This window comes from Pangasianodon hypophthalmus, chromosome 11 (assembly GCF_027358585.1).
Source record: "Pangasianodon hypophthalmus isolate fPanHyp1 chromosome 11, fPanHyp1.pri, whole genome shotgun sequence".
In the NCBI taxonomy this organism is placed as follows: Eukaryota; Metazoa; Chordata; class Actinopteri; order Siluriformes; family Pangasiidae; genus Pangasianodon; species Pangasianodon hypophthalmus.
In genome coordinates, this window is record NC_069720.1 from 27541138 (window position 1) to 27553310 (window position 12173).

Below are 12173 nucleotides of genomic sequence, written 5' to 3' on the forward strand. Positions count from 1 at the left end.
GGTGTATGGGAAAGGCTGGTGTGAAGGTGAGTGTGGCTGGCGCAGATGGGTGAGATTCCAACAAATAAAAAAAAAAATAATAAAAACAGTTCTACCATCCGCATATGCAGTGATGGTCATTTTGGCTGTTGCTGTTCTGACTTCTGACTTCAAAAGCATCAGTTAAACATCCATTGGTATTAATTTGTACTTTAGATTTTTTATTTATTTTTTTTTTTGTGTAGAGTTTCAAGCATACCAATACATTTTTTTTAGGAAACCTTGAGTGGTCCATTACAATCCATAAATACTCCAGGTATTCCAAATACAATGTTGCTATGGCAACCAGTAAAGACAGGAAGTTTCGTCATACCGGTCTACGTGGAAACCACTAAATAAAGTCTGTTAGCGCGCGCGCGCACACACACACACACACACACACACACACACACACACACATTGTCCTTTCCCCTCTGCAGAAGGAGAAGACCGTTAGACGGAAGTGAAACTCAGCAGCTCCATTTTGTGTCGACGGGAAAAGAAACCACTTCAGGAGTAAAAACACAGTGTGTATCTAAATCTAAAGCTATAATATATAAACACACTGAGTATCTAAATCTAAAGCTATAATATATAAACACACTGAAGTGACACTAGATGCAGAAGAGTTTTGTGGGTTTGAGTCCAAAAACTATTGGTGTTTAATGATGAACACATTGTTTAACAGTGCTGAGACAGCAGAGTATTAATTATTGCTGATATTTCTGTTGTAATTCTAGAATGATGAAGAGAAAGAGATCAGACTCACCAGAACCCAGCTGTGTGTCCATGAAGAGTGACGCGTCAATGGATCCACCAATACTCTTCAGAGACAGAGACAGTTCTACTGATGTGAGGTCAGTATAGTGAGGTGTTTTACAGCAGTGTTCCACCTGATCAAACTCACTCGTCTCATTATGAAGCCCTTCATGAGCTTTATCAGGTGTTGAAGCAGTAAAACACTAAACTGTGCAGTGCTGCAGCTCTCGGACTGGCAGTGAGGAAAAGTGCTTTAAGAGTTCAGTTCAGCCTGCAGTTCCTGAGCTGGAGGGTCTGTGGTGCTACAGAAGAACATTTACACCCGGGAAATTAATGACCATATAACTATTTTATTCATTCATTCATTCAAACATTTGTTTCTAAACATGTTAGCATCAGTTGGGCAATCCTGAAATCAGTGTATTGTGTTAAGAGGATAGTGGTAAATATCTGTCTCTTTATTTATACAGTTCATATTACATGATGTGTTTTGTTTGTTTACAGATCACAAAAGAAGAAATCAAACATCAACAGAAGTCAGTTGGAGTCCATATTCACGGTTTGTGTCTTTTTAATGTGTGTAACTTCTGTGTGAGTAGGTTGCAGATTATAATTTAACATAATGACAATTTAGAGGTTTATTGATGTGCAGCAGGATTATGGGTAATCAGACAGAATTTCTGTTGTAACTGTGGTGATAGAAAGAGACTTTTCTTCTTTTCATAAAATAAAAGCATTTCTCACTGTGTAAGATTATAATATTTAGATCTGTTACTGTGTGTTTCTAACCAGGAGCTGGAACACAAAGTCATCACTCTGATAAAGAATGAGCTGAAGAGGTTTAGGAAGCTCCTGAGTCCAGATTACCCAGCATGCACTGAGAGGGAGGTGGAGGCTGAGGAGGATCTGCACAGTGTCAGAGAGGGAGTGCTGAAGATCACACTGCATGTCCTGAAGAACATGAACCACACAGATCTCGCTAACACACTGCACAACAGTAAGAGCTCTGAGTCATGGCTTTATTCCATCAGGTTCACTTTAGAGAGAGGAAATTGTTTTAGATATTAACACTTTTAGTTTTAAGTTTGATTTTAGTATCATGTTCATCTGGTGCTTTTCTGTTTTGTTCGTGGTCCAGCTTGTGGTTACTCTGTACAATGGTCCTGTTCCTTCAGTAATATTTAGTACATGAGTCAGGATTGAAGATCAGCGTTTGAAAGAATTTTACATTTTATATTGTGCTCAGTAATTTTGCACTAAAACATGTTATTACTTTGTTTATTAGAACTCACCTCTGTGTATCAGCCAAAGTTGAAATCCAACCTGAGAGAGAAGTTTAAACGAATTAATGAAGGAATCTCACAGCATGGAAGCTCAGCACTTCTGAATGAGATCTACACAGAGCTCTACATCACAGAGGGTTGGAGTGGAGAAGTCAATAATGAACATGAGGTGAGACAGATTGAGACAGCTTCCAGGAGACCAGCAACACAGGAGACACCCATCAAATGTAATGAGCTCTTTAAAGACAAGTCCATCAGAAGTGTGCTGACTAAAGGAGTTGCTGGAATTGGAAAAACAGTCTCTGTGCAGAAGTTCATTCTGGACTGGGCTGAAGGAAAAGCAAATCAGGACGTCTTCTTCATGTTTCCACTTCCCTTTAGAGAGCTGAATCTGATGAAGCAGAAAAATCTCAGTCTGATGAGTCTTCTTCATCACTTTTTCCCAGAAATGAGAAAACTAGAATTAATAGACTCCTACAAAGTGTTGTTGATCTTTGATGGTCTGGATGAGTGTCGACTTCCTCTAAATTTCCAGAAGAATGAGAGTTTGTGTTATGTGACAGAGTCAGCCTCAGTGGATGTGCTGCTGACAAACCTCATCAAAGGGAATCTGCTTCCCTCGACCAGGAGCAGCCAATCAGATCCCTCCTGAGTGTGTAGACCAGGTAACAGAGGTACAAGGGTTCAGTGATCCTCAGAAAGAGGAGTACTTCAGGAAGAGGATCAGTGATCAGAGCCTGGCCAATAAAATCATCACACACATGAAGTCTTCAAGAAGCCTCTACATCATGTGCCACATCCCAGTCTTCTGCTGGATCTCAGCCAGTGTTCTAGAGAGAATGTTGGGTGAAGCAGAGAGTGGAGAGATCCCCAAGACTCTGACTCAAATGTTCACACACTTCCTGATCTTTCAGATCAAACACAAGGACCAAAAGTACCATCAGAAATGTGACCGTGATCCTCAGAAGACCAGAGACAGTATCCTGGCACTGGGAAAACTGGCTTTCCAACAGCTGGAGAAAGGGAACCTGATCTTCTATGAGGAAGACCTGAGAGAGTGTGGCATTGATGCCAGAGAAGTGTCAGTGTACTCAGGTGTGTGTACTCAAATCTTCAGAGAGGAGTTTGGGCTTCACCTGGGGAAGGTGTTCAGCTTTGTACACCTGAGTGTTCAGGAGTTTCTGGCTGCTTTATATGCATTTCTCTCCTTCATCAGCAGAAATGTACCAGAACAACAAACTTCTGATCTGTCTGAACTTTTCAGAAAGTCAAACATGTCTGATTTCCTCAGGAGTGCAGTGGACAAGGCCTTACAGAGTGAGAATGGACACCTGGACCTGTTCCTCCGCTTCCTTCTGGGTCTCTCACTGGAGTCCAATCAGACTCTCTTACGAGGCTTAATGCCACAGACAGGAAGCAGCGCTCACAGCAAACAGGAAACAGTCGAGTACATCAAGGAGAAGATCAGGGAGAATCCATCTCCAGAGAAATCCATCAATCTGTTCCACTGTCTGAATGAACTGAATGATCATTCTCTAGTGCAGGAAGTACAAACTTACCTGAACAGAGGAGATTCCTGTCGTCTTAGTGAAACCAGTCTCTCTCCTGCTCAGTGGTCAGCTCTGGTGTTTGTGTTACTGAACTCAGAACAGGAGCTGGATGTGTTTTATTTGAGGAAATATAAGCCACCCGAGGAATGTCTTCTGAGGCTGATGCCAGTGGTCAAAGCCTCCAGAAAAGCTGAGTGAGTATTTTTTATTTATAAATGCATTATTGCATGTTTTGTTATTTTAATGTAACACTAAACTGCACTGATTAATGCTTGTTAATAATTCCTTTAATCATCTTTAAGCATACCTCTGGCATTTTTTAGAGAAGACTGTTTCACTTTTTTTAACTAATATGTCTGCACTGAAGGACCCGAGAGAGAATACGGATGATATGACATGTACCTTGTTTGTTTTGGATCGACCAAACATTCTTGTTAGATCTCTTTGGATGGATGTGAACACTCCATCTGTACTCGGGTCCAGATCAAACAACTAAACCAGTGTCTGTGTAAAATCTTGAGGTGAGAGATTTGTAACTGTATGAGCACAGAAAACAATATACACCAACTGTTTTGTTTTGGGTGCAGATTGATATCCTGGCTCCTGTAAATGTGCTGATGTGGCGTCCTGTCCTCTGATTTCTGTGTGTGAGAGAAACACACTGACATTTCTGTTACATGTTAAACTTTAGCTGTATTATGGCTGTGTTTGTGTGTTTGAGATCAGTGTTCTGATATTCATCATTTCTCTTCCAGGCTGTGTGAGTGTAATCTGACAGAGGAAAGCTGTAGAGTTCTGTCCTCAGTTCTCAGCTCAAACTCCTCCAGTCTGAGAGAACTGAACCTGAGTGACAATAAACTGCAGGATTCAGGAGTGAAGCTGCTCTCTGCTGGACTGGAGAATCCACACTGTACACTGGAGAAACTGAGGTATACATACACACACACACACACACACACACACACACACACAAACAGTAGTAGATGTATGTGTGTGTGTGTGTGTGTGTGTGTGTACAAATAGACACTTACTCTTACTTTCTCGCTGATGCACACATACACATCATATCGATAACATTTGAGCTGCTTTTTATGTAGCTGTAAATTTTAGAATATGATTTAAATGTTTGTAAGAAATGGAAATGTGTACATGAGAGTCAGATTTGCTTTCTATATTAATTCTATATCATGAATAAATAATAACTGTACTTATGAATTGTAATTATAGTTGTATAGATCTTGTTCCTCTGTCTCTGTAGGTCCCTTTCCCTTTCTTGTTGTCTCTCTCTTCTGTCCTCTCCTACTCTCTTCTATAAGGTTCTGTTTGATAGTAAAAGTTAGATTAAATCCACTATAATGAATCAGTAAAGGACAGTGTGTAAATGTGTAAATGTTCTCCATCAGAACTTTCCCCAGAGCTGCTGAACACATTTTATGAAAAACTCTCTGCTAGAAATAAAGAGACGTGTTTGTTCAGAGTGGTTTCTCTGTTATTATCTTGTTTCAGAAAGTTAAATACATCGTCTCATATGAGCTGAGACACATGGATCTGTCCAAGAGCAGTCCAAGTTTATATACAGTCTGTTCATTTTATATTTTATCCTGACATTAGAACCTTGTGTTCAGGGAGACAGTTTATTTCCCAACTGATGGAAACACCTCATTTCATAATCAGATAAATAAATCTAATATTTCTTTTCTTATCATTCTTTTCTTATCATTTCTTTTCCAGGCTGTGTGAGTGTAATCTGACAGAGGAAAGCTGTAGAGTTCTGTCCTCAGTTCTCAGCTCAAACTCCTCCAGTGTGAGAGAATTGAACCTGAGTAACAATAAACTGCTGAATTCAGGAGTGAAGCTGCTCTCTACTGGACTGGAGAATCCACATTGTAAACTGGAGAAACTGAGGTACACACACCCACACCCACAAGTATGTTAATAAATGCCAAGTGCAAATGTATAGACACCACAGCTCATATGTATTTAGTGACCCCCATTATAAGTTAAAGCTCACGGAGAACTGAAATCACAAATTGAGACCAAATGGAAGAACAGTAATTTCTCAGATGCAGAAATGGAAGGTTTTTTTTTTTTTGACTCGTGTCTACACCAATAAAAAAAATTTTTAATCACTGTAACAGCACCTGGCCAAAATCTGGAAACAGTTTACAGGAATGGTGAATTTGGTATGAATATGGTGAGGTGAAAAGAAAATGGTTTGATATGAAAGGTGAAAAAAAGAGAAGAAAAAGAGATCAAAACTGTATCATGGACTACGAGGATCACACAGAGAAACTGCTGTGTTTAAATTGTCTCAGTGACTGTTGGTCAGAAATCTCTCACACTGATGCACTCTTCAGCCTCTCACACTACAATCAGTCACTTCTCTCTGTTTGAAACGTGACAATAACAAGAAATCCAAGCACTGATAAACTTGGACATGCACAGGAATGGCACAAGGTTGTTGTGTTGGTTAAATTAGTGCTGGCTCTAAGGTGTTGAACAGCATTTAAAGAAGATGCCATGACAAACAGAAGTGATTTATAAACCAGCTTTCATCCTCCAGAAAAATCATACTGCTCTCTAAATATCTAAATATCTCTAACAGTGTGCTCTAAATCTTCTGTCTGCTGAGGCGTTTGCACCGTGTCGGCTTACGGCTATACACAGACAGACCGGCCCTTCCTCCTTTATACAGACGCATTTCTTTTGTCTTAAGTGAATGACTCACTTTATTTGTCTTAATTTATGAATTCGTGTTGACTTGCTTTTTAAATTATTTGTTCACTATTTAATTTTTTTTTATTAATGCCATTAATATGAAACTGAGTTCCACAAAAGTTTCATTAAATTAGTGTCAAATTGAAATAAATACTGTAAGTGATTTCAATTTGACAGCATGATCCGTTCATAAAATTGCAGTAACTCATTGACATTTATACGATTTGCAGCCAATCAATCAGCTTCACCTTATTTAGTTTTGTTTTATCCATAAATTGACACAAACTCAGGAGCTCTTGTCCCAGTGAGACCCCTAGCACACAGGAACAGGAGTCCAGTGTTGATGCTATTTCCACAAGCTCCAGTTCAGTCCAGAACTCCTCCATAAGTGCCTGATGAATGCGAAAGTAGAGGACAGTGAGGTGTTGGTGGAGAAACACTGGGTTGAGGGTCAGAATAAAGACCAGATAAAGCAGATCAGCACATACATAAAGAGCTAGCTCTTGTGCTGTGTGGCCAAGCCCATTTAACTCTGATCCAACACCTCATCAACCTTTTCTCTCAACATCTTATAGGTGTTCCACAACATTACGTTTTTAATTTAAACATTCAAGATTTTTTGTGTAAATGCTCCTATACAGGGTTTATGAATAAATTCATTCATATCTGGTGTGATAATTGAGGCCCAGTGTTTTATTTGAGCATTATATATGAGCATAACGGTGCCAGTGGAGCTTGCTACAGCCTTAGTCACTGGGGAGGCCTTATGGTTTTGGTTGCATTAGGCTCGTTGGCAAGGCTGAAGGAAGAGCAGTAATCCTGTGGGCACCGGAGTAGGTGCAACAGGCAGTAATGCCATAGCAGGTCAACATCTACCTGTGTAATTTATGTCATTCCTAGTAACCCTGTGACTACTGTGAATAGGGCAGTTGGAGTCCAGGGAAGACTGGAGGACCGGGAGCCCCCGGCTGGTTACCCAACCCACTAGTCCCTAAGAGAGAAACCAAGTTTTTTCCACAAAGTCAACAAAGAGAGGACAACCCATAGGCCCTCCGAGTGGCAGGGTGAAAGATGGGCCTAATCGGACAGATCATAAGGAAACAACAGGAATGAATCCAAGAGTGCAGCTTGCGGATATATGGGTGCGGGTGGGAAAAGGTGACCAAATTCAGGGGATTGTGAATCCACCAAAGAAGAGTGAGATGTGGAGGGAAAGGCCAACAGCAACCTTGCACTGCAATGCCAGATCAGACAAGAGGGACCAAAAGCCAGGTCAAAAACCACAGCTCCAATGGACCCATTGCTGCTGAGGGAAGGCAGGTAGGTGAGGAGGAAGACTGTTTAGTGGAGAGTGACCTGTCTTGTGAGCACCCAGGAGACGCATCCAGCTGTCCCAAAAGAGCAGAGTCAAGAAGAGCTGGCACCAGCTAGGAAGGACAAGATCAAGTGGCCAAAGGCCAGTGAGGAAATTGCATGGCAAATACTGGATGCAGACCTTAGCGGAATACTGGAGAGATCACTGCAATGGGGTGTAGAGGCTAGGCTCCACTTGTTTGAAGAAATTCTCTATCAGGAGTGTAAAGTCAGGTTCGGCATTATTACCACCAAGAAAATCACAGTGCCAAGACAAAAAAGGAGGCAAGAGAAAGATTGAGGAACTGGTGCAACAGCAATGGCAACTCCAAAACAACTGGAGGAAGGCAACACTATGCAAGCAAGAAAGTCTCAAAGTGCTATGGAAGGATATCTAGCAGAGGCTAGCCAGCCTGTGGAGAGCTGAGGGCATCCGAAAGTGCAGGAAGAGGAAGGAGAAGGAACGAGCTTACTTCTACAAGAATCCCTTCAAGCATGCTATGCAGCTGTTGGAGGAAGTAAAGAGTGGGAAGATGGAAATGAGCAAATGAGCAGGGAGGAGCTGGAAGAATACATCAGAAGGCAGTGACCCAGCAAGATATGAGCCATTAGGTTCACCAGGGCATGTGCTTGTCCAGCCCTACTTGTATCCCAGTTTAACATCTTGCCCCCAAGCTCAGTGAAATCAGAGAGGTCGTAAAATGGCCAGATACCCTACAAGCTCTGTAGAACTGCCCTGCACTGCTGAAGCTGCTGTGGACCTTCGTGCAAGCCTCCTGTAAAAAGCAATGTATCCCATCGGAGTGGTGAAGAATGATGGTGGCATTCATCCCCAAGGAAAAGGACTCTAGAGTGGTCAGCCAATTCAGGAGCATCGCCTTGCTCAATGTTGAAGGAAAGATCTTCTACCCTGTTTTGGCATGCAGAATAACCGAATAACTCACAGGTATGTTGACACCAGGTGCCAGAAGGTGGGGGTCCCAGGCTTCTCAGGGTGTGTGAAGCACTCATCTGTGATTTTAGAACAGATCCAACTGGCCAATTGTGAAAAGAAAGATCTGCATATGTTTAGCTTGACCTTGCAAACTCTTCCAACAAGCACATGGGGAAGAGCGTGCTGAAACAGCTTTCTGATGGTCTGGCAAGGTCTGGCCAAAGCCAGGAAAGTACAAGGTGTGGTGCTACCACACCACACTGTAGAAAATGGAGATATTGTGGCCTTGAAGTTGTGTGAGATCCCCTTATCCGCAGTAAGCAACATGGATGGGAAAGCCACCTCTTTCATCTGAAAGTGGCTGGTCTTTCCACAATGCCTATCTGAAACTGGTCTCTTTGGAAAGAACATCTTACAGCTGCCACTGCAATCCATCAGCATGGGCTATAAGCAGGAGAAGACCAGGCTAGTGTTGAAGCTGAGGGAGTCCACTGACCAAGCAGTGCAGAGTACAAATGTCCAGGTCCACACGGGCCGCAAGTTGAAAGCCCATGCCAAAGTCAATTTGGCAATTAGCAGGCTGCAGCACAAAGAGATCATTGGCAGGATGGAGTCCAAAAAGGAAGGGCAGGTCTGGGGTGGGTTGAAGCTCCGTTGGACTGTTCCAAGGCCAGCAGGAAAGAAAGGAAGGAACTGGTAGTGTCTGAGGTGGCGAGAATGGAGGATGAGCACTATAAGATAGAGACTGTAACATTAGGACGACAAAGGGGGCTGGAAAGGCATGGTTGGCAGAAACATCAGCATGTCGGAACTGTGGAAAATCCCACAGGCAATGCTTAGTTTTCTTATCAGGGCAGCCTACAACACACTCCCCTGCCCACTGAACCTGCACCAGTGTTTTGGCCAGAAAGAATGCTGCCCCCTCTATAGCAGTCCAAATGCAAGTCTCCAGCACATCTTGTCAGGCTGCAAGATGGTGCTCTCCCAAGGGAGCTACAGGTGGCAACATGATCAAGTTCATGATCAACATGATCAACCGTGCAGCTGACCTATACCATATGGAACCAGTGCTACTGAGCATGCATTAATGGTGCCAGTTTGGCTTGCTATAGACTTAGTCAGTGGGGAGGCCTGTATGGTTTTGGTTGAATTAGGAATGTTGGCAAGGCTAAACGAAGAGCAGTAATTCTATGGACACCGGAGGAGGTGCAACAAGCAGTAATGCCATAGCAGGTCAACATCTACCTGTGTCATGAAAATAAAAAAAATTAAAGTGTGTATTTTTATATGGTGTGAATTAGCATTGTTTCTACTGTTGAGCTTTGTTTTTCTGTGTATGTGTGTTGTGGGTGTTCTGTGATTTGTATGTGTGTGTGAAAGTTATAAGATTAAGGTCTAATGAACAATGAACCCCAACTGTTTTACCGTCTCTGTGAAATTCAAATTTGTGTTAATGCTGAAATATCTACATCACTTTTCACATCAGAACAAAGTACATTTATTTCTATAGTGTGTAGATCAGTGTACATTGCACACACATTTACTTTACTAACATTCCAGTACTAGTTTTACTTTACAGTGAGGTCAATAAGCCAATTTCTCTGATGTTATCTGTCTTAATGGAGCTGTTACCATTTTCCAGACCTGTTTCTATTGTTCTATGGGAGCAAAAATATTCCAGAAAATGTTTGTAATGGAAAGTAAATGTGTGCACAATTTAAATTGATCTACACATTGAACACACTGTAATGAAGCAGTAAAGGACAGTGTGAAATGTTCTCCAGCAGAAGTTTCCCCAGAGCTGCTGAACACACTGTATGAAAAACTCTCTGCTAGAAATAAAGAGACGTGTTTGTTCAGATCCTGACATTAGACCCTTGTGTTCAGGTAGACAGTTTTTTCCTAACTGATGGAAACACCTCATTTCACAATCAGATAAATGAATCACACTCTCCATCATTTCTCTTCCAGGCTGTGTGAGTGTAATCTGACAGAGGAAAGCTGTAGAGTTCTGTCCTCAGTTCTCAGCTCAAACTTCTCCAGTCTGAGAGAACTGAACCTGAGTTACAATAAACTGCAGGATTCAGGAGTGAAGCTGCTCTCTGCTGGACTGGAGAATCCACACTGTACACTGGAGATACTGAGGTACAGACACACACACACACACACACAGAAAAAAAAGAGAGAGAGAGAGAGATCAGTTTATCACTTTATCAGAAAATGTTACATATAGAAAATATTATCTGTTAATATGTAACTGTATAATTTAGAATATGATTCAAATATTGGTAAGAAAGTGAAATGTATTTGTGAGAATCAGATTTACTTTCTAGATTAATTCTATATCATGAATAAATAAAATCTTTACTTATGGAGTGTAATTATAGCTGTTTAGATCTTGTGTCTCTGCTAGAGGTGTAACACAATACTATTATCTGTATCTGTTTAGTGCTCTAAATATTCGTATCTGTTTTTGTATTCAGATTTAAACAGGAAGTGGGTGTGGTCTGTACAAGAGGGATTTTCATGTGAACCCTATCACTATGCCCTGAAAAACAGTGAAAACATCAGGCTGCTGCAAAAGAAAACATTTTTTCATTCACAATTTATAACACATTTAAATATTTATTTATTTGTTTGTTTGTTTATTAGGTTTTTCAAATTATATAATTTTATTCAACTCCTGAACCAGACATCCTGTGGAACTTTATGGAATGTTTTTCTATCTTCTATCTAATGTGACTGAGTAAAAAAGCTAACTATGTTTCAAAACAACAATCTCTTTCCCAAATCAAGAAACTGTTATTTACTGTTGACAACCATATAATTTTATTTGATCAGATTTACTTTAGCTTTTGTGTTTGTTACATTCCAGAAAGATCAGAAAAGTTCACTGGACATGCTATCAGAATCTGTTATAAAGATGGACATGGTACCGGCTCCATGAGGACAGATAACATCAGAGAAATTGCCTTATTGACCTCACCGTAAAGTACGACTAGTACTGGCATGTTATTAACTGGTAGTGTACAGTTCTATAATTCTTTATGTTCTGTAATAAAATGCACTATATCTGCAGTGTTGGTTGTAGAAACTTGAACACAGATCAGAGTGTAGTGTTTGTAGGCTGCTCGCTCTCACATGTGTGTTATGTACATGACCTAATAGTCTTATAATAAATTGTAGCTGAGAGATTGTGGAGTGCAGAAAGACGTCCCTGCTCCTGTAAATGTGCTGATGTGGCGTCCTGTCCTCTGATTTCTGTGTGTGAGAGAAACACACTGACATTTCTGTTACATGTTCTACTTTAACTGTATTATGGCTGTGTTTGTGTGTTTGAGATCAGTGTTATGATATTTCATCATTTCTCTTCCAGGCTGCGTTTGTGTAATCTGACAGAGGAAAGCTGTAGAGCTCTGTCCTCAGTTCTCAGCTCAAACTCCTCCAGTCTGAGAGAACTGGACCTGAGTGACAATAAACTGCAGGATTCAGGAGTGAAGCTGCTCTCTGCTGGACTGGAGAATCCACACTGTACACTGGAGAAACTGAGGTATACAC

General features: G+C 41.1%; 1 protein-coding gene across 7 annotated transcripts in view; it reads left to right on the plus strand.

Annotated features, from left to right (window-relative positions):
• The window catches only part of LOC113524564 (NACHT, LRR and PYD domains-containing protein 12-like), a 31991-nt gene that overhangs the window by 16255 nt on the left and 3563 nt on the right, over positions 1-12173 (plus strand). For 2 of the 7 annotated variants that reach the window (XM_053238230.1, XM_053238231.1), the window contains 3 exons: positions 4366-4539; positions 5342-5515; positions 10587-10760. In XM_053238230.1, the coding sequence (XP_053094205.1) occupies positions 4366-4539; positions 5342-5515; positions 10587-10760 (522 nt within the window). Of the gene's footprint in view, positions 1-758; positions 880-4365; positions 4540-5341; positions 5516-10586; positions 10761-11098; positions 11638-11801; positions 11969-11991; positions 12166-12173 lie in introns of those variants that run through there. The other 5 variants (XR_008302742.1, XM_053238232.1, XR_008302739.1 and 2 more) reach the window with 4 other exon arrangements.